At 29.4% G+C, this 22,946-nt stretch overlaps 2 protein-coding genes across 3 annotated transcripts in view; both read left to right on the top strand.

Annotated features, from left to right (window-relative positions):
* Positions 1 to 17,470, top strand: part of Nep2 (Neprilysin 2) — a 67,200-nt gene extending 49,730 nt beyond the window's left edge. The window contains exons 3-12 of one of the 2 annotated variants that reach the window (XM_065499141.1): positions 8,601 to 8,734; positions 8,791 to 9,198; positions 9,264 to 9,478; positions 11,008 to 11,184; positions 11,245 to 11,621; positions 11,906 to 11,932; positions 15,033 to 15,442; positions 16,210 to 16,460; positions 16,537 to 16,723; positions 16,792 to 17,470. In XM_065499141.1, coding sequence (XP_065355213.1) covers positions 8,601 to 8,734; positions 8,791 to 9,198; positions 9,264 to 9,478; positions 11,008 to 11,184; positions 11,245 to 11,621; positions 11,906 to 11,932; positions 15,033 to 15,442; positions 16,210 to 16,460; positions 16,537 to 16,723; positions 16,792 to 16,943 — 2,338 coding nt within the window. In that variant the 3' untranslated portion in view covers positions 16,944 to 17,470. The remainder of the gene's footprint in view (positions 1 to 8,600; positions 8,735 to 8,790; positions 9,199 to 9,263; positions 9,479 to 11,007; positions 11,185 to 11,244; positions 11,622 to 11,905; positions 11,933 to 15,032; positions 15,443 to 16,209; positions 16,461 to 16,536; positions 16,724 to 16,791) is intronic. The other variant, XM_065499142.1, reaches the window with a different exon arrangement.
* Positions 17,471 to 19,416: 1,946 nt separating this feature from the next.
* On the top strand, positions 19,417 to 22,227 carry LOC135964238 (kelch-like protein diablo). Its single transcript, XM_065516404.1, has 3 exons — positions 19,417 to 19,571; positions 19,647 to 20,090; positions 21,090 to 22,227. The coding sequence occupies exons 1-3, from the start codon at positions 19,494 to 19,496 to the stop codon at positions 22,146 to 22,148; spliced, it is 1,581 nt and encodes a 526-aa protein (XP_065372476.1). The 5' UTR covers positions 19,417 to 19,493; the 3' UTR covers positions 22,149 to 22,227.
* The last annotated feature ends 719 nt before the right edge of the window (positions 22,228 to 22,946 follow it).

Raw genomic sequence — 22,946 nt, 5'->3', positions numbered from 1 at the left:
GATTTCACGAGACCAATATACTTTTTCTGTCATTTTCAAAACCGATTTCGATAATGATTGGATTCTATGTCAACCGCTTTAAAAAAATATTTCTAAAATATTTATAATTAAAATGTTCAAAATAAATCTTAACAAGCCCACAAAATACATATTAAAACAAATAATGCTCTGTTTTATCATAAAAAGCTTTTTCCTTGATGTGTAGCTTCATTTGATGTTTTTAAAAAATGGTCCTTCGAACCGAAAAATTTTAAAGATTTTTTATATCAAAATAAACTTAAAAAAAACATAAAAATTTCATATTTAAAATATCTTTACAATTAAAATATATGATATACTAAATTATGCCAAATCTACTTAAAAGTAATAACAAACATATTTTTAATATGTTAACAAAAATTGGTCCTTTATTTAGTTTGATACAAAAAAATAAAAAAAAACTACCTCTTAATGTATGTCACTCACTGTCACTTGTATAAATATTTTGAACCACAAGTATAGACTGACTACCTTGAACAATAGACTCAACAATATACGCATAAGATAAACCAAATACTTGACCCAAAATATTGAAAACAAATAAAAATAATATTGATTTTTCTTGCTATAAATTTTATACTATAAAACAAGACAAAGAAATTATTAAAATAAACACAAGTATTTAATACAATAAAATAAAAAGTAATTTCCCCCAAAAAAACCTCAAAACAGTTTATTTAAATTATTTAAAAACAATTTACATAAATACATAAATTCTTTTTTTTTCCAAAATTTATGTCAATTTTTAGAATTCTAAAATGAAATTTGTAAAGCAACATTAACTCAAATAATGACTTGGAAACAGCCAAAAAAAAGGCTTGTCATACCACAGCTTAGTATTAAAAGTTGTTTTTTGTATTTTTTAGACTTTGTTTAATTTCGTAACAACAATAATAAATACCTATACATAGTTTAGAAAAACTGTATTGAATGTTTTTAAAATTTTTTTAGTTCTAAAACCTTGAACTGATTTTCACTTTTATTTTAAAATTGTTTGTTAGAACAGAAAAACAAATAAAAAACTAACAGCAATTTAATTGTTATGTTTTTTTTGTTTATTGAGTAATAATTGTTATTAAAATAATTTAAAATAAATTATTAACCAACCAAATAAAATACACAAATAAATAAATGATGGGTGTTGAGTAGATTAATAATAAAGAATTTGAATCTGAAATCATTAATGTATGAAATTTTTGCAATTATTCAATTCAATGATTTATGTTTAGGTTTGAAAATAAATAAAAAAAAAAACTATAAAGAAATAATCAATTATATTTAATAAAGTTAATAGAAATAGCCAGCGAATTCAAATATTATTAAAACTAAACAAAGGGCTTAACAAAATTCAAGCTAGTTTTAAATTTGCCATCATTTGTACAGTAAAGTGTTGCCAACCAAAAAAGAGAAAGACTTTGACAGTTGACATTAAGCGATAAAGCGAATTGCCACATTTGGATTTCAGACAACAAACACATGTGTTTGCTGAAAAACAAATGCATCCATAACGGATATTTTTTTATTGGGTGTATGACTTAAAAATGCTGGATTTACAATAGATGGCGTATCTTTTGAACGCGGTTTTTGTTTTAAAGGGTACATTGTCATATAAAGCTTGAATTGTTGGTCTTTATCATTGGTAGGCAAATAAAGGCATTTAATTTGTGTGCTTTTTTGAGTAAAAAATAAAATATCTACAACAACATCAAGCAACTGAATGAAATGTGTGTATTTTTACGATCTTTTGTTCACATTCGGGTTGTTTGACAAAAATCATCGTAACCTGAACAATATGAACGCCTACAATGGGTCTTTATAGTCATACTAGCTGTCTCGGTAAACGTTGTTCTGCCATAGCTCACACTAAGTTTGAATACTCCCACTATAATAGTACTCCAGATATGCAATAATAAATTTTTATTTCGTATGGGAAGTGCCACGCCCATTGTACCTATATAGGTCAATTGTGATCAATAAAATAAACTAAATTTAAAGATTTGTCTTGATTTTAGAAGAAGAAAACTCAGAAGTTTAGTCGCGGTTTAATTAAACGTTTTTATTGCTTGGCTAATTAAAGATTAATTGTGGCTTAATTTGAAGCTGAATTTAAAGATTAATATTGGTTTTATTGGAAGTTTTATTATGGATTTGTTTAGCGTCTCTATTGAAGATTTATCGGGTCTAATTAATGTTTAATCATGGTTTTATTTGAAACTAAATTTAAAGATTAATATTTAAACCAATTATACAGCAAGTTAAATACTAATCGTGGCTTAATTTGAAGCTAAATTTATAGATTAATATTTTGTTTTATTGGAAGTTTTATTACGGATTTGTTTAGCATCTATATTGAAGATTAATCGTGAGATTTCTTAAAGCTTTATGAATAAGTATTCAAAATAAATCAAGGCTTTGTTTTAAACTATATTGAAAGATTAAACTTGGTTTTATTAAATGCCCGATCAGACGATTAATCTCGGACGAATTAAAGATTAATCATAAAGTGTTTATAAGTTCTAAACGAATATGAATTGTGGCTTAACTATAAGCTAAATTTAAGGATTTGTCTTGGTTTTAGATGTAGAAAAATCCGAAGTTTAGTCGGGGTTTAATTTAACGTTTATATTGGTTTTCTAACTAAAGATTAATTGTGGTTTTATTTGAAGTTTTTTAACGGATTTGTTCAACGTCTATATTGAAGATTAATCTAGGCAAATTAAAGTTTAATCTTGGTTTGATTTGAAACTAAATTTAAAGTTTAATATTTAAACCAAATACACAGCAAGTTAAATATTAATCGTGGCTTAATTTGAAGCTATATTTAAAGATTAATACTTGTTTTATTGCATGTTTTATCGCGGATTTATTTAACGTCTCTATTGAAGATTAATCTTGAGATTTCTTAAAGCCTTATTGAAAGATTGTAAAAATAAATCATGTCTTTGTTTTAAACTATATTGAAAAATTAAACTTGGACAAATTAAAGATTAGTCGTGTAGTGTTTAAAAGTTCTAAACGCTTATTAATTGTGGCTTAACTATAAACTAAATTTAAAGATTTGTCTTGGTTTTAGAAGAAGAAAACTCAGAAGTTTAGTCGCGGTTTAATTTAACGTTATTATTGTTTGAAAATTAATGATTAATTGAATGAAGCTAAATTTATAGATTAATTAATTGGTTTTGTTGGAAGATTTATTACGGATTTGTTTTATTTGAAGATTTTTATTGAAGATTTATAGAGGAAAATTAATGTTTAATAATGGTTTTATTTAAAACTAATTTAAAGATTAATATTTAAACCAAGATTACACAATCGCAACTAAGTATATTAAAGCTTAATCACAGCCAGTTAAATATTAATCGTGGCTTAGTTTTAAGCTTATTTTAAAGATTGAAAATGGTTTTATTACCAGTCCAATCGTTAGATTAATCGCAGTTTTATTTAAATTCCATATTGAAGATAAATCGTGGTAAATTAAAGTTTAATCGTACTTTGTTTCTTGTCATATATGAACATTAATTGTGGTTTAATTTAAAGCCAAATTTATAGGTTAATATTAATCTCAAATTTAAAGTTTAGTATAGGTTTTATTAGAATCATAATCGGAAGGTTTCCTTTAATCACTATATTGAAGATATATAAATATTTAACCTCGACTTAATTTAAACTCAATTAATCGAGGTTTTATTTAACTTCTTTATTGTAGATTAATGGTGGCAAATGTTATGTCATGTGTGGTTTAATTAGAATCTTAATCAGAAAGTTAAAGGCAAGGTTAGATTACAACACGAAATAAAATAACCATATATGGACACCACTACGTGATAAAAGACCCAAAAAAATAGACCAGTGTCTTCCAGTTTCCACCCAAAGTTATGCACTTCTTTTTTTATGGGCCTCCAAAAATGTTGCCATTTTTGCAAAAAAGTGATAATTTTCTCAGGCTCATATCATGCAAACTGTTCGGCATTTTGATTTACTCTCTGAGGCAAAGTTGTAGTCCTTGCCATAGAGAACAAAAATTGTGAACATATAAAATCAAAAAAACTTCATCTTCAAGATCAAAATCGCAAATAACTTTAAAAAATTCGATTTTTTACATTTTTTCCCCTATTCAGGTACATAGGTAGCAAACCGTTCAAAATTCAAGAAAACAATTAACTACAAAAATGTACCTAAGATCTCAGTAAACAACTTTCTAGAATATATGAACTTCCTAGGAATGATTGTTAACCACGTTTAGGTAGGTCGATGTAAGTTAGTAAGAAAAACCTAAAGGATTTAAGTGTTTTGGACTGTAAACTATTGAATTATTATAAACTAAAGCATACTTTTAGGCAGCTTAAAAAAAATTATTATTTTTAAATTTATTTCGTTTTTTTTAAGTTTTTTGCGATTTTGATCTTGAAGATGAAGGTTTTTTAATTTTATATGTTCACAAGTTTTGTTCTTTATGACAAGGGCTACAACTTAGCCTCAGAGAGGAAATCAAAATTCCTAACTGTTTGCAAGATATGAGCGTGAGAAAATTATCACTTTTTTGCAAAAATTACACCGATAGCCCAAATCTTTGGGGGTCCATAAAAAAGTGCATGACTTTGGGCAAAACTGGGAGACACGGGTCTTTTTTATACCCTTCACCTTCGTGAGAAGGGTATATATAAGTTTGTCATTCCGTTTGTAATTTCCACAATATAATTTTCCGACCCTATAAAGCAGACATCGGCAAAGAGCCACCTTAAGAGCTCTCTGGTTTTATTTTCTTTCACACGTACGTAATTGGCAACAAAAATTAAAAGAAATCATTCTTACAAACCTTTGTAGTGTTAGTGTGCAAAGGCAATTTTACTCTCTGCCGATGTCTGCTATAAAGTATATATCGATGGCTTAATATAAAAAGGCCCTAACTCGTGTTTTTTTTGTAAGTCCACATTTCCGTTTATTTCGATAAATGGTCCTATCATATATCATAATTAGCCAAAAAAATCTCGACTTAAAAAAACACGAGTTAGGGCTTTTATATATTAAGCCATCGATATATTCTGGATCCTTATAGATAGCGGAGTCGATTAAGCCATGTCCGTCTGTTTGTTGAAATCAATTTTCAGAAGACCCTATATATCTTCGGGATCCAAATCTTTAATAATTCTGTCAGACATGCTTTCGAGAAGTTTCCTATTTAAAATCAGCAAAATCGGTCCACAAATGGCTGAGATATGAGGAAAAAGCCAGGAGAACCTCGATTTTAGACCTATTTTTGATCTACATATATCTGGATTACTAAGTCATTAATATAGACAATATGGATATCTAATGATAGATATTTCAAAGACGTTTACAACGACGAATATAAGACCATAGTAAGTTGGACCTACAATGGATCAAAATATTTTTTAAACCAAATTTTTTTTTTTCACCAAAAAAAAATTTAAAAAAAAAAAAATTTATAAAATTTAAAAAAAAAATTATAAAATTTAAAAAAAAAATCAAAAAAACAAAATTTTTTTTTTAAATTTATAAAATTTATAAAGAACTAAAATTTAAGCTAAAATATAACAAAATATGAAATCTATTTAAAACCAATGATTACCCGGAAGAATTATTAAGATTTAAAGATTGTATTAAGTTTTCTGTACTTTGAACAGACAAGAGATAAATGTCATATCATATGACAAATAACTACATATTTAAACATATTCATTAATACAACTAATTTCTATATTAGTTTCCTTTCTCTTTCAACTAATAACTCATGCTTATTGATACAAAATATTGTAATAAAAAAAAATGTTTCCATTTGTTTGAAAATCAAACCTCATGTATATGCACTAATCAAATAAAATCAAATGCATTAACGCAGATGCCACGCCACCTCTTTAAAGTTTAAACACACTGACACAAGAGGCAAGCAACTAAGCCTTGTTGAAAGTTGCATTGAAACGAGATGCATTTGGTGCCACACTAACCACTAACAGAGGTTACTTACCAGCTGCAAAACTTAATATGCAACAGAAACACAGGGGTTCACAAGGAGGGGGGAGGGGGGCTAGCAACCAACCGCATTTATTAGTAAAAAAAATATGATCAAATATCACAAGAAAAAACATTATGGTCTCTGATATTTTTTTTGCAAAAAACCATGGTTTCTAAAGTAGTTGGTTGTAATAATAATTATAGGGTTTATTAACTTTGTAGTTATAATATTTTTGTTTTGTGTTGGTTTCTTTTTGTCTTTGTGCAAATATTTAAAGTTTAAAACTTGCGTAAATAATGTGGCTAAATTTTGAAATTTAGTTTTGCAAGTCTTTATAACATTCATTAATGGCATTTAAATGTTTTATTTGTATGTTATTTAAACAATGTGTATGGGCCATATATTTAGTTTTTGTAAAATTGTTTGAAAAAGGTGCGAAAAATTACAATTGTTTAACGGTTTGTTTATGATTTTATTAAAATAATGTTAAAAAATATTAATTTACTGACTGAGTTGTTTCATAAATTTTAAGCTATTTAACTTTTCTTTAAAACAATTTCAATATTTTTTTAAGTATTTCAAATATTATGAGAAAGAGCTTAATTTTAATTAAACATTTATTGAGACTTACAACATTTATGCAAAAAAAAATAGATTGACTTCTTTCTGCACTAAACACGGAATTCTTGGGGGCAGTATTTAATTTTAATTTAATAAAACCAAGATTAAACTTTACACTTGAGATTAATATTAACCTATAAATTTGGCTTCAAACTAAACCACAATTTGATTTTCATATATGACAAGAAACATAGTATGATTGATCTTTAATTTACCACGATTTACCTTCAATATGGAATTTAAATGAAAGTGCGATTAATCTTCCGATTAGTCTGGTAATAAAATCATTTTCGAGGTTAAAACTAAGCAACCATTACTTTCAGTGATCTTGGTTTAATTAATAATCTTTAGCTTCAAATCCACGATTAAACTTTAATTTGCCAAGATTAATCTTCAATGTAGACTGTCAACAAATCCGCGATAAATTTCCAATAAAACCAATACTAAACTTTAAATTTAGATTCAAATTAAGCCATGATTAATCTTTAATTTGCCAGCCAATATAAACATTAAATAAAACCGCGATTAATATTCTAATTTTTCTTCGTCTAAAATCAAGACAAATCTCTAAATTTAGCTTATAGTTAAAGTATTAAAGGAAAACTTCTGATTATGGTGACATTAAAACTAAGTCAAATTAAACCACGATTAATTTTTACACATGACATGAAATTTGCCACCATTAATCTTCAATATAGAAGTTAAATAAAACCTCGATTAATCTTATGATTGGGGTCCTTCTTGGTTTAAATATTAATCTTTAAATTTAGCTTCAAATCAAACCACGATTAAACATTAATTTACCTAGATTAATCTTCAATATAGACGTTAAACAAATCCGCGATAAAACTTCCAATAAAACCAATATTAATCTTTAACTTTTGCTTCAGATTAAGCCACGATTAATCTTTAATTTGCCAACCAATATAAACATGAAATAAAACCGAGATTAATCTTCTGATTTTCCTTCTTCTAAAACCAAGACAAATCCTTAAATTTTGCTTATAGTTAAGCCACAATTAATAAGCGATTAGAACTTTTCAACACTTCACGATTAATCTTTAATTTGTGCTAGATTAATCTTTCAATACAGTTTAAAACAAAGCCATGATTTATTTTGAATAATCTTTCACTAGGGCTTTAAGAAATCTCACGATTAATCTTCAATATAGACGCTAAACCAATCCGTGATATAACTTTCAATAAAACCAATACTAAACATTAAATGTAGATTCAAATTAAGCCATGATTAATCTTTAATTTGCCAACCAATATAAACATTAAATAAAACCGAGATTAATATTCTAATTTTTCTTCTTCTAAAACCAAGACAAATCTTTAAATTTAGCTTACAGTCAAGCCACAACTAACATTCCTTGATAAATCTTCACGATAAATTTTGGATTTGTCCGAGATTAATCTCTTGATTCGGGCATTTAATAAAACCAAGTAATATAATTTGAAACAAAGCCATGATTTATTTTTATAATACTTCAATAAGGCTTTAAGAAATCTCACGATTAATCTTCAATATAAACGCTTAACAAATCCGTGATAAAACTTAAAAAAACAATATTAATCTTTAAATTTAGCTTCAAATTATTAATTTGCCAACCAATATAAACGTTAAATAAACCCGCGATTAATGTTCTTCTAAAACCAAGGCTAATCATTAAATTTAGCTTATAGTTAAGCCACAATTAAAATTCGTTTTAAACTTGTAAACACTTCACGATTAATCTTTTAATTGTCCAAGATTAATCGTCTGATCGGGATTTTAATTAAACCAAGTTTAAACTTTCAATATAGTTTAAAACTTTAACTTTAAATTAAAAAGCTATTGCATTAAGGACTACGATTTAATTTAATTTTTAATTAAAGTTTTAGATAATTTCATTTCCTCACTTTTATATATACTTATGATACTTATACTTATCAAAATATCTTTCTTTTCTTATCATTTTAGAAATCCAAATTGGTGGCGTAGACGCACAACATTGGAAAGATGTCTTACTTTAGTGTCAGTATTTGCTTGCATAGCGGTAATTGGTTTAGTAAGCGGTTTAGTATTTGTCTTGCTAACAAATCAAATGGCTGAAGGTAAATTATAAACTTTTAAATCCATTAAGTTTAATATTTAATCATACTGTTTTCAGAACTCAAAACCACTACCCCCGCCAACAATGCTCTCGCCCTGCACGGCACCAATACAGCGGCAACACAAAACAAAGTACCTGAAGATGATAAAACCACCATGGCATTGCCCGCCGATTCCAGGCCCTCCGATGTCTGTCTCTCATCGGAGTGTATACACACCGCTTCGGCGGTGTTGGGTAAAATGAAACCCGAAATAGAACCCTGTGATGATTTCTATCAATTCTCTTGTGGCACCTACATAGATGAGACCCAGATACCGGAAGATAAGGTGGCGGTTAATACCTTTTCGGTGATATCGGATAAATTGCAGGAACAACTAAAGGATATTATCACCGAGGAGAGGCCGGAAACGGATCCCAAACATTTCAGATTGCCCAATGCTTTGTATAAGGCTTGCATGAATAAAAGTGAGTTTAAAAGGACACTTTTAGTTGAAGTTAGTAAATATTTTTATTATTTTTTTTTCATGCAGCTTTAATTGAAACCTTGGGTCCCAAACCTATTCAACAAATTGCTAAAACTTTGGGCGGCTGGCCAGTTATTGTGGGCGATTCCTGGGATAGTGATAATTCGTGGACTTGGCAAGAAACTGTTAAGAAATTCAGACGTTTAGGTTTCAGCATGGATTATGTGGTGGACTTTTCAATTGGTGTGGATTTGAAGAACAGCACTAAGCGTATTATTGATGTAAGTTGGTAATTGGGATAAGGTTTTTAATTAATTGTTTAGTAGATCAAGGAAATGACAAACATCTAAGTTGATAAACTTTTTGGAAATCATATAAGTGTATAAAAACCTTGTCGATCTTGTAGAAAACTTTACGAAGAACCTTCTACGATTATGTTTTCTTTAGAATACATTTCGAAGAACTTTCTTCGATGATGTTTTCTTTAGAAAACTTTTCGAAGAACCTTCTTCGATGATGTTTTCTTTAGAAAACCTTTTGAAGAACCTTCTTCGATGATGTTTTCTTTAGAAAACCTTTTGAAGAACCTTCTTCGATGATGTTTTCTTTAGAAAACCTTTTGAAGAACCCTAGATCATGTTTTCTTTAGAAAACTTTTCGAAGAACCTTCTTCGATGATGTTTTCTTTAGAAAATCTTTCGAAGAACCTTCTTCGATGATGTTTTCTTTAGAAAATCTTTCGAAGAACCTTCTTCGATGATGTTTTCTTTAGAAAACCTTTTGAAGAACCCTAGATCATGTTTTCTTTAGAAAACTTTTCGAAGAACCTTCTTCGTTGATGTTTTCTTTAGAAAACCTTTCGAAGAACCTTCTTCGTTGATGTTTTCTTTAGAAAACCTTCTTCGCTGATGTTTTCTTTAGAAAACTTTTCGAAGAACCTTCTTCGTTGATGTTTTCTTTAGAAAACTTTTCGAAGAACCTTCTTCGTTGATGATTTCTTTATAAAACTTTTCGAAGAACCTTCATCGTTGATGTTTTCTTTAGAAAACCTTTCGAAGAACCTTCTTCGTTGATGTTTTCTTTAGAAAACCTTTCGAAGAACCTTCTTCGTTGATGTTTTCTTTAGAAAACCTTTCGAAGAACCTTCTTCGTTGATGTTTTCTTTAGAAAACCTTCTTCGCTGATGTTTTCGTTAGAAAACTTTTCGAAGAACCTTCATCGTTGATGTTTTCTTTAGAAAACTTTTCGAAGAACCTTCTTCGTTGATTTTTTCTTTAGAAAACCTTCTTCGCTGATGTTTTCTTTAGAAAACTTTTCGAAGAACCTTCTTCGTTGATGTTTTCTTTAGAAAACCTTTCGAAGAACCTTCTTCGTTGATATTTTCTTTAGAAAACTTTTCGAAGAACCTTCTTCGTTGATCTTTTCTTTAGAAAACCTTTCGAAGAACCTTCTTCGATGATGTTTTTGTTAGAAAACTTTTCGAAGAACCTTCTTCGCTGATGTTTTCGTTAGAAAACTTTCCAAAGAACCTTCTTCGATGATGTTTTCTTTAGATAACTTTTCAAAGAAGAACCTGCTTCGATGATGTTTTCTTCAGAAAACTTTTCGAAGAACCTACTTCGACCATGATTTCTTTAGAAAATTTTTAAAAAACCCTTCTTCGATTATGATTGCTTTAGACAATGTTTTGAAGAACCTTCTTCGATGAAAACTTTTCGAAGTTCCTTCTTCTTAAAGTGTTTTAAATTATAGTTTTTAGCATAGACATGAACCTCTTGTATTAACTATTTCATTCTGTTTTGCCCTTTAGTTGGATCAATCTTCCATTGGCTTAAGTCGTGAGTACTTGGTTAAGGGTCTCAATGAAACTTTGGTGTCGGCCTACTACGACTACATGGTGGATATGGCGGTACTGTTTGGAGCTGAGAAGGAAACAGCCAAAAAGGAATTAAGAGAATCTCTGCAATTTGAAATGGATTTGGCTAATGTAAGTTTAAAAGCTAAATCTATTAAGAAATATTCTAATAAGTCTTATTTATTCCCTTAGATCTCCTGGCCCAATGAAAAAAGACGTAACTCCAATGATTTATACAATTTGCGAACCATTAAACAATTACAAGAAGCCTATCCCTATGTCCAGTGGTTGGACTACATCAACGCTTTGTTGCCGGAGGGTCTGAAAGTGGATGAGAATGAAATGATCAATTTGTCAGTGCCCAGTTTCTTTGAGGATTTGGAGAAGTTATTGAAACGCACCGATAAGCGTGCCATAGCCAATTATATGATGTGGCGTATTCATGCCTTCTCGGTGGCCTTCCTATCGGAAGAATTCCGCAAGAGACAATTGCAATATGCCACAGCATTGTCGGGTAGACAGGAACAAGAGGCCAGATGGAAGGAGTGTGTGGATATTTCATCGGGCAGGTAAATATTAAATAATTTGCAAAGATTTTAGTCTTTGTTTTGAGTTTAATTTTTTGATATTTATGAATTTTTTTTTGTGTTTATCTTTTGTCTGGTAGTTTCATATTTATGTTTTGTAGTTTGTTATCCTTTTTGTTTGTGTTTGTTCTCTTGTTCTTTGTCTGTTTTAGAGTGTCTTTGTCTCTGTGACTCTCTTTGTTGTATATTCTTTAAATACTTGTGCAAATAGTTGTTTTATTTTCATTTTTCTTTCTTTTTTCTTAATATCTTTTATTTTCTTACAGCAGTGATACCGACGAGGATTTACTCGGGTATTTAGTACTATATTTTCTTCCCATGTTTTCTTTATTTACAATTTTATTTGTTTCGCCTTCACACTATTGTTTTTTTGTTACTTTGTATTTCATTAACCTCGAAATTTTGTGTTGTTTAATAACATTTTGAACATTCAGAATATTCATCACACCAATCAAAGAAATAAGTTGGAAATTTCATAACTCTTCATAGCTGCCATTTATATATATCAAAGGGGAGTTGAAATTTCCAACTGTCATTTTCAAAATTTACATCAAAAGCTTTATAAAGAGCCTATTCCTAAATGGAAATCATGAAAAGCTTTTACAAATTTCGCTCATAACACCAGGCTATACATAACTAAAGAACGATTTGTCTGCAGGAGAACAATCTTCAATAACTTTTTCATTAGAATAATTTTCGAAGAACTTTCTTCGATCATGTTTTCTTTAGAAACCTGTTCGAAGAACCTTCTAAGATCATATTTACTTTAGAAAACTTTTCGAAGAACCTTCTTCGAATATATTTTCGTAATAAAAGTGTTCGAAGAATCTTCTTCGATTATGTTTTATTTTGAAAACTTTTCAAAGAAACTTCTTCGATTATGTTTTCTTTAGAAAGCTGTTCAAAGAACTTACTTCGATCCTGTTTTGTTTAGTAAACTGTTCGAAGAACCTACTCGATCATGTTTTGTTTAGAAAACTTTTTGAAGCACCTTTTTCGATCATATTTTTAGAAAACTGTTCAAAGAACCTTCTTCGATCATGTTTACTTTAGAAGACTTTTCGATGGACCTTCTTCGATGTTGTTTTCTTTGGAAAACTTTTCGAAGAACCTTCTTTGATCATGATTTCTATAGAAAACTTTTCGAAGAACCTTCTTCGATCATGTTTTCTATAGAAAACTTTTCGAAGAACCTTCTTCGATCATGTTTTCTTTAGAAAACCTTTCGAAGAACCTTCTTCGATCATGTTTTTTTTAGAAAACCTTCGATCATGTTTTTTTTTAGAAAACCTTCTTCGATCATGTTTTTTTTAGAAAACCTTTCGAAGAACCTTCTTCGATCATGTTTTCTTTAGAAAACCTTTCGAAGAACCTTCTCCGATCATGTTTTCTTTAGAAAACCTTTCGAAGAACCTTCTTCGATCATGTTTTCTTTAGAAAACCTTTCGAAGAACCTTCTTCGATCATGTTTTCTTTAGAAAACCTTTCGAAGAACCTTCTTCGATCATGTTTTCTTTAGAAAACCTTTCGAAGAACCTTCTTCGATCATGTTTTCTTTAGAAAACCTTTCGAAGAACCTTCTTCGATCATGTTTTCTTTAGTAAACCTTTCGAAGAACCTTATTTGATCATGTTTTCTTTAGAAAACCTTTCGAAGAACCTTCTTCGATCATGTTTTCTTCAGAAAACCTTTCGAAGAACCTGCTTCGATCAAGTTTAGAAAACCTTTCGAAGAACCTGCTTCGATCATGTTTAGAAAACCTTTCGAAGAACCTTCTTCGATCATGTTTTTTTTAGAAAACCTTTCGAAGAACCTTCTTCGATCATGTTTTGTTTAGAAAACCTTTCGAAGAACCTTCTTCGATCATGTTTTCTATAGAAAACTTTTCGAAGAACCTTCTTCGATCATGTTTTCTATAGAAAACTTTTCGAAGAACCTTCTTCGATCATGTTTTCTATAGAAAACTTTTCGAAGAACCTTCTTCGATTATGTTTTCTATAGAAAACTTTTCGAAGAACTTTCTTCGATTATGTTTTCTATAGAAAACTTTTCGAAGAACTTTCTTCGATTATGTTTTCTATAGAAAACTTTTCGAAGAACTTTCTTCGATTATGTTTTCTATAGAAAACTTTTCGAAGAACTTTCTTCGATTATGTTTTCTATAGAAAACTTTTCGAAGAACTTTCTTCGATCATATTTTCTTTAGAAAAATCATAATCCTAATGAAAAATCATGAATAGCTTTTGCAAATTTCGCTAATAACACTAGGCTACACATATTTCAGAATAAGTCGAGAACGATTTGTCGGATTTGTTTCCAAAACTCTCAGATCTACCCAGCTGATTTTTCTCAGTTATCATTTTTTAAGGGCGGCTGATTAAGTAAACTGGAGTAGAATTTTCCAACTTTCATAATGAAAATTTACATCAAATGCCTTTTGTTTCTAAAAAAAATCATTAAAAGCTTTTAAATATTCGACTAATAACACAATACTGTGTAATCATTCTAAGCTTTTAAACATTTCAAAGTCATTGCAGAAGATTTTAAGATATGTTTCTTAAAAGTCGTAAAGCTTTTGCTTATTTTACTTAAGTTGAGCTTTAAAACATTCAATATTCATTATTAAGCTTTCAAGTTTTCAACATTGTACGAATATTGAATTTTTACATGTTACTATTTGCTTGTTTTGTAAACTTATTAAACTTTTTCGATTCGCTACTATTTCAAATCTAATCTATATGAAGAATTTAACCATTTACTATACAAAATTATTAAAAAACTGCTGCTTCAACATGTTTTAGATCAACTCATTCCAACAATCTAGCTTTTCCCGCAATTAATTAGCAAAAACACATTTGAATTTATAACTATATTTAAACATACTTCATTTAAATAACAACATTTGTGTTTTATTTAACTTATAGAAATAGCTTAGTCTTATAATAATCATTACAATTTTTATTAAATATTTAAACAAATGGGTTTAAGTCATATTAGCTGCTTAAGATTTCACTTTTTTATTTAGCTAAAGAATTTATGTTATTAATTTTTAATATTGATTTAAAACATTTTTAACTTAACCTACAAAACATTAAAATTTAATAATTTATTTTTCCATATTTTTTTTTTATTTCGTTTATTTTCATACGCCACTCGTTTTTATCATTTACAAATTGAAAATTCCAAAAATTTTCAAAACCAAATACACTTTTAAACGCTTTTAAAAAAACACCATTTTAACTCGACACGTTCTTAAAAACTTAAAAAATAAATCACCAAATAACTACTTCACAAATCAAACGTTACCAATTAATTAATAAATACTACTCAATACTCAATTTCCTGAACTCTCTTAATCAATAAATAAACCCCTTAAATAAATAAAAAAAATAGTTTAGCGATTTCGGTGGGCTCTCTCTATGTGCGCAAACATTTCAAACAGGACTCCAAAGCCATTGCCTTGGAAATGGTCAACAATATACGCGGTGTCTTCAATCAAATTCTCGACGAGGTGCAATGGATGGATGAAATGACAAAACAGGAGGCCAAGCGCAAATTACAATCGATGACCACCCACATTGGCTATCCCGATGAGATGTTGGATAATGATAAATTGGAGGAATACTATCGTAAATTGGAAATTGATCCTTATAAATATTTCGAATCGTTCTTAAAGATGAATGTCTTTGGTACGGATTATTCGTTTAATAAGTTGAGATTGCCCGTGAATAAGACCGATTGGATTAGACATGCTCGCCCGGCTGTGGTAAATGCTTTCTATTCATCGATTGAGAATAGTATACGTAAGTAGTTTAGATTCAAACTAAATTCTTCGGTCATGTGTTTAGAAAACTTCCATAAGAACCTTTTTCGATTATGGTTTCTTCAGAAAACTTTTCGAAGAACCTTCTTCGAATATGTTTTCTTTAGAAAACTTCTTGAAGAACCTTCTTCGAATAGGTTTTCTTTAGAAAACTTCTTGAAGAACATTCTTCGAATAGGTTTTCTTTAGCGAACTTTTCGAAGAAGCTTTTTCGAATAAGTTTTCTTTAGAAAACTTTTCGAAGAATCTTCTTCGAATAGGTTTTCTTTAGAAAACTTTTCGAAGAACCTTCTTCGAATAGGTTTTCTTTAGAAAACTTTTCGAAGAACCTTCTTCGAATAGGTTTTCTTTAGAAAACTTTTCGAAGAACCTTCTTCGAATAGGTTTTCTTTAGAAAACTTTTCGAAGAACCTTCTTCGAATAGGTTTTCTTTAGAAAACTTTTCGAAGAACCTTCTTCGAATAGGTTTTCTTTAGAAAACATTTCGAAGAACCTTCTTCGAATAGGTTTTCTTTAGAAAATCTTTCGAAGAACCATCTTCGAATATGTTTTCTTTAGAAAATCTTTCGATGGACCTTCTTCGAATATGTTTTCTTTAGAAAATCTTTCGAAAAACCTTCTTCGAATATGTTTTCTTTAGAAAATCTTTCGAAAAACCTTCTTCGAATATGTTTTCTTTAGAAAATCTTTCGAAAAACCTTCGATCATGTTTTAAACAAATTTAAAATTTCACTATTTTCTTTACAGAATTCCCTGCTGGCATCTTGCAAGGTCACTTCTTTAGTGGTCAACGTCCCAAGTACATGAATTATGGTGCCATTGGTTACGTTATTGGTCATGAAATCACTCACGGTTTCGATGATCAGGGTCGTCAATTTGATGTTGAGGGTAATTTGATTGATTGGTGGCAACCCGATACCCAGAAAGCATATTTGGAAAAGGCTAAATGTATTATAGAACAATACGGCAACTACACCGACAAACAGACAGGACTCAATGTAAGTTTTTCCAAACTCAGATTTATGAAGAATTTGGATTTATTTTTTAACATTTTTATTATTTTTTTATTTTTAGCTTAATGGCATTAATACTCAGGGAGAAAATATTGCCGATAATGGCGGCATCAAAGAATCCTATTTGGCCTACAAACAATGGGTGGCCCAAAATGGTGAAGAACCCAAATTGCCTGGTCTAAACTACTCACCCCAGCAAATGTTCTGGATATCGGCTGCCCAAACGTGGTGTGCTAAATACAGAAAAGGTATAATTTTCTGCTAGATTTCATGTTTCTTTAATTAATTTATAATTTATTATGTTTTTTTTTAATAGAAACCCTCAAAATGCGCATAACCACTGGTGTGCATTCGCCCAATGAATTCCGCGTTTTGGGCTCTTTGAGCAACATGAAAGATTTCTCCCGCGATTTCCAGTGTCCAGAGGGTACACCCATGAACCCTGTGCAAAAATGTGAAGTTTGGTAGATTTAATAATACTGTTTTTTTATTATTATATATTAAATTTTTTATTATTATAAAAAAAAAATTGAGTCTCCTCTCAGCACTTACCCCCCACTCCCACTTTTTTTATATGTGTGTAATACTGTAATGTGTTTTTTATTTAATTTTTTTAGTTTTAAGTTCATGTTTTTTTTGTTTTATTTTTGTATTTTTGAACAAATGTGCAATTCTACAGATTATTTTGTAGTTTATTTTTTAAGTCAGACCTTAAGTGTGTGTAATAATTTCCAATTTTATAACGAAAACAAACAAAAAATTCAACAAAATAATTAGTAGTTCTTAAATAGTTTTTTTTGTATTTATTATTGTTTTTCTTTTGTAACTTAAATAATAAATAATTTGTTTTTTTTTTAGAAAATACAGATATTAGTATCAATGAAAATAAATGAAAACCAATAAATTAAATTAAAATGTAACAAAAACGTAATTAATGTGTGAAATTAATAAAGAAAAAGTATAAATATTATTATTTTACTAAAATATTTTGTTAAGTGTGGATGGATTTTTTTATTTAATTTGTTCTTTTATGGGCTATATTATATAAAAATTTTATTGTGCAGCATTAAAAAGGTGTTTAGCATTTAAATAAATGAAATAAACAATTCAAATTATTAACATTTGTTAAATACTTTTGTTAATATAATAAATTTGCTTTCAAAAAAGTCTGTTTATTGTTTACAAATAAGAACAGCTGTTTTTTGCCGTTTATTTGTATTGTTTACATTTATTTTATAAACAACAACAACAAAAAACCAACATTTAATATTCGCTCATCTCTCAATAACATACAAACAAACCATAACAAACACGTGAGTATATATCCCGGTATGTTTGTTGGTATTGTTTTCTCTCAATCAAAAAATAAAAAACATAAAGTAATGCAAGTACCGTTATTTTGTTTACATTTTTTACCAACCATAACAATGATGTGAGTATGTATGTATGTATGTCGGTATGCTTGTTATTGTTCTCTCTCAGACTAAGAAACATAAAGGAATGCAAGTACCGTTATTTTGTTTATATTTTTTACTTGCTGTTGTTTGTTTTGATTAGTTTTGTATTTGGTTTAATGCAGTGATGTTCAAAAATAAAAATGAAGATGTATTGGTGAGAGAGCTACCCAGCAAACATAATGTCAAACATTTAAAATAAGAACAAAATAATGAAAGTTTAGATTTAGAATTTTTGTCACATATAACCAATTTATTTAATGAATGTAATTTAAATTTTAAGGAAAAGAAAAAATATGCATTATACGGCCTAAATTATATTTAATTTTGTATTTATTTTTGACTTTGTTATTATGTGTTCAATTGCAATTGAAACGCTTGTGTTTGCTATGCTTCGTCCAAAAACAACCAACAACAATGCTTAGTAAATGTCTGAAAAAAATGACGATAGTCCGTCGCATGTGTTTTCATCGAGAGCTAAACGATGAATGAACAAAAGTTTTTAAAAGAGCGTAACAAATGTGTGTAAATTTTTCAAACAATTGTTGTATGGCGTGAACATTACTGGTTTAATGGAGAAATGGTCGTTAACACGTGTTATTGGATGAAATATGAATTTTTAGTGAATTAAATTACATTAAAAATTAAAATACTGTGTTTGTAATTAATTAAAAAATATGTATTGTTATAAAAATTAATTAAAAATAAGGGAGTTTACTTATTTTGTAGATACAAAATCCCTAAACGATTAAAACATTTTAGTTTTACATTTAAGTTATTGAAAAAGCTCTTAAAATAATGACAAATAGTGGTAAAATTAAAAATTGTAATACTCGTGTTATAGTGTTTATTCCAGTAATGTAATAATATGGTTTAACTAAATGAAAAATGACAGAGAAATATGTATTGTTATAAAAATAAATACAAAATAAGGGAGTTTACTATTTGTTCTACATATAAAAAATCCCCCAACGATTAATTTATTTAATTATTACATTCAAGTTATTGAAAAAAGCTATTAAAATAATGACAAATGGGGGCTAGAATAAAAAACAAATGCTTTATTATAGTGTTTGTGCTAATAATGTAGAAAAAAGTTTTATTTAAATTGATTATTGGTGATAGTTAAAGTTCACATCATAAACTCTTAATAATGATGGGGCCTGATGAATTTTCGATTAATATTGACTATTATTGTGTCATCTTTGACAAGCAGAAGCCAATTTGAACAAACCCACAAAAATATTTTAATAAAACATTCTGGAGTTTCAAATATTAACCACCATTATTTTAACAAATTCACCACACCAAAACTCCCCTCTTTTAAACAATAAAAACTATAACGGTAAATTGCCTAAAGCGCATGATCCGTAACTGTCATATTATACCAACAAATTAACGATTGACAGTTCAGTAGCTTAGCACGCCTAACATTAAAAATGTTTTATTAATAAACAAAAGAAATATAAAAAATAATTTATAAAAAATGGCCAATTCCACTAATAAACAAAATAATCGAGATAAGAAAAATTCCAATTGCATCGAATTAACCAAGCAAGAGCAAATGATACCACGTTCCTTTATTCGAGGAACAAGTGGTCATTTACTGCAGCAATTAAATGAGTTTAGAAAAAATGAACAGGTAAATAGTATAAAAAAAATCGATTTTATCTTAACATTACTATGTAAGTAACTCTGAATATATTACTTCCCTTAGTTTACCGATGTCCGTCTCTTAGGCAGCGATGGCACACGTATTTCAGCCCACCGTAATATATTGGCTGCCGCCAGTCCCTTCTTTATGGCCATGTTTAGTGGCCATTTCCCGGAAAGTGATCAGGCTGAAATAGAACTGCCCGAAATTGATACCCACTGTTTGAAATTGGTTGTGGAATTTATTTATACGGGTTTGTGTGATATCAATGATGAGTATGTTCAGCAATTGCTGCAAACTGCCTCATTTTTGCAATTGGATCATTTGTCGGATATGTGCGGGGAGCATATGGGCGAATTGCTGGATCCGGAGAATTGTTTGGGTTTCAAACATTTCGCAGAGAAACAGAATAATCAATTTTTGCTAGAGATGTCCAAGGATTTTATAATAACACATTTTCAGGAGGTAGTGCAGTGTGAAGAGTTTTATGAGATGTCGTATGAAGAGGTAAGTAAGGAATTCCAAAAAAAATATTTTGAATATTTTTCAACCAAAATCGATATTTTGGTTAGTTTTTCATCTAAAAGAAAGTAAATGGTGTCATTTTGTTTGACTTCCTTTTTTTAGAAAATGTGAATTTTTGTAGAGAAAAAATTCTTGTTTTTTTTTATTTGTAGTTTGCTTAGATTATATAAATCTTGTAAAGTTTCCATTTTATTGTAATCTTTACAATGTTTTGATTTAATGTGTTTTGAAATTTTCAAAATCGCTTAATAATTTTAGGAATTATTAAAAAAATTAGCAAAAAAGTCATAATTAATATTAATCATACGTCATAAGGGACAAAATTTAGATTTTTTATAATAATCTGGATAAATAAAGGAATTTTAGCCATTTTTCTTAATAGATTTAAATAACTGAGATTTTATTAATAAAAAATATCATAAAAAACCAAGACCTTGATATATTTTTTTATATTTTTTCTATATAAAACTTTAGAAAAAAAAATATTTTTTTTAATATAAAATTTTTGCTTAAATTATAAAAATTTTGTAAGTTTTTTTAAAACCTTTAAAAGCTCTTGAATGTTTTTATGTGCTGTGTTTTGAAATTTTCAAAATCGCTTAACAATTTTAGGAATTATAAGCAAAATTAGCAAAAAAGTCATAATTAATATTAATCATACGCCACACTGTGGCTTGATCACAAAAAAAGTTGTAATTAATCTTAATCTTTTAAACTATTGGTGCTATTGCAAAATGATGTATGAACGAATCATAGAGGAAAATATAGGCTTTTAGAAAATTAAGTTTTCCAACATACTGTTGTAATACAGGACCACATACAGCGTGTCAAAGTCGACAGCTACTGGTTGAGAAAACTTTTTACAGTTTATAACTTGTATAAATATGGACAGATTTCAATGAATACAACTTTGTATGAATACTCATTTTCTAAATTATTTCGGCCGTGTTTCTATAACCTTTTTTTATGTCTTACTTTCAGTTGGTTCCCATTCTCAGCAACAACGAACTATTCATGCACTCCGACGACACCATTTTGAAGGGTATTGTACGCTGGGCCGAGTATAAACCCGATACACGTTTAGCTTATCTGCCGCAACTTTTACGTTTCATACATCCCATGTGTGTAACGGCAGAAGCCACGCGATCCCTTAAAACCCTAACTGAACAGGCGGACTGCCAACAATGGCTAAGTGAGGTGGAACATTATGAGGGCAGCTCGGAGTGGCGCATATTTCTGGTGGACAAAATGGGTAGATCGCCCGAAACTTTTCGTTATGATTTGCACACAGAGACAATGTTGCCCCTGAAACCTCCCCCAAGGGCAGCATTTGCCATCAGTTTGGCGGCCCATAAGAATATTCTGTACATGCAGGGTGGCAGCATAGGACGCAGTACCAAAAACTCCTATTACTATAATATCTACAGAGATCAATGGTATGATCTAACGCCTTTGCTAATGAGACGTTCTCATCATCGTTCATTGATTTCCAACGACTGCTTATATGCCATAGGAGGCAATTCCTCGAGCGGCATTACCAACACTGTGGAATATTTAAATCTGGTAACGAATAAAACCGAATTCTGTAAACCCATGCTGGTGCAACGTAGCTCCATGGGAGCTGTGATACACGACAATATGTTTTATGTGATGGGCGGTGAGGAGGAGGTAAGAAGTTGGAATTGTTTGGAGCGTTTTGATCCGCGTGAGAATGCCTGGCATAATTTAAGACCCATGAACGATATCAAAGGCTATTGCTCAAGTGCTGTTATAGGTAACAATATCTATTGCTGTGAGGGCCTGGGCATGTGTATGGAACGTTATGATGTGCGTGCCAATAAATGGGAGATCATAGATTTTGGGGAGGAACGTGAATTCTATGAAATCTTTACGGTGGACAATCAATTGTTTTGTACGTGTGGTGAGTTTATAGCACGCTATGATATGGAGGAGAATAGATGGGTGGTAGTACATCGATTTCCCTTTACCAGAGACTGGGATTATGCAGTGGCCATGCCCATGGTTAATTATGGCATTTAAATTTGGAAAGAACAAAAAGTTTTTATGCATTATTATACTTATTAGAAGTAGTTTTTAATTTAAGTAGTTATTAATTTTAAGAAAAACGTTTGTAGAATTAAATTCTCTTTACAATTGCAATTTAAAATCCCTACTGATTTTTTCCTATACATACATATATAATAAAAGCAGCAATTTTAGCAAGACATTCTGCTAACATCTGACCAAATCTATATCAAAGGTTTCCTATCATTTTATTTTATGATTACAAATTCGATTATTTTATTTTTTCGAATCGAATTACGTAGTTAAGTCCCTATTTCTGTTCAGTAACCAAAAACTATAACATTCCCTCGACAATTGAATGTTCGCTTCAGAATAGGAGCGAACAGATTATTACAAAATCGCAAAAAACTTCGAAATACATTTTTTTAAGCTGCCTAAAAGTATGCTTTAGTTTATAATAATTTAATAGTTTTTTCGTACTAACTTATATTGACCTATCTAAACGGTGTTAAGAATCATTCCTAGGAAGTTCATATGTTCTAGAAAGTTGTTTATTGAGATCTTAGGTACATTTTTGTAGTTGATTGTTTCCTTGAATTTTGAACGGTTTGCTATCTATGGACCTGAACAGGGGAAAAAAGTTAAAAAAAATCTTTTTTTTATGTTTTATGCGATTTTGATCTTGAAGATGAAGTTTTTTGATTTTATAAGTTCATAATTTCTGTTCTTTATTTAAAGTGCTACAACTTTGTCTCAGAAAGTAAAACAAAATTCCGAACTCTTTGCAAGTTATGAGCCTGAGAAAATGATAAA

The sequence above is a fragment of the Calliphora vicina genome, chromosome 1, assembly GCF_958450345.1.
Source record: "Calliphora vicina chromosome 1, idCalVici1.1, whole genome shotgun sequence".
NCBI classification, from domain to species: Eukaryota; Metazoa; Arthropoda; class Insecta; order Diptera; family Calliphoridae; genus Calliphora; species Calliphora vicina.
This window is presented reverse-complemented; position numbering and strand designations above follow the sequence as displayed.

Excerpts from the sequence above, each read along its gene's own strand:
- LOC135964238 (XM_065516404.1), top strand. The coding sequence starts at position 19,494 with ATGATACCACGTTCCTTTATTCGAGGAACAAGTGGTCATTTACTGCAG. Across the intron at positions 19,572-19,646 it reads AGTTTAGAAAAAATGAACAG|TTTACCGATGTCCGTCTCTT; the intron begins GTAAATAGTATA and ends TACTTCCCTTAG. Across the intron at positions 20,091-21,089 it reads ATGAGATGTCGTATGAAGAG|TTGGTTCCCATTCTCAGCAA; the intron begins GTAAGTAAGGAA and ends TCTTACTTTCAG.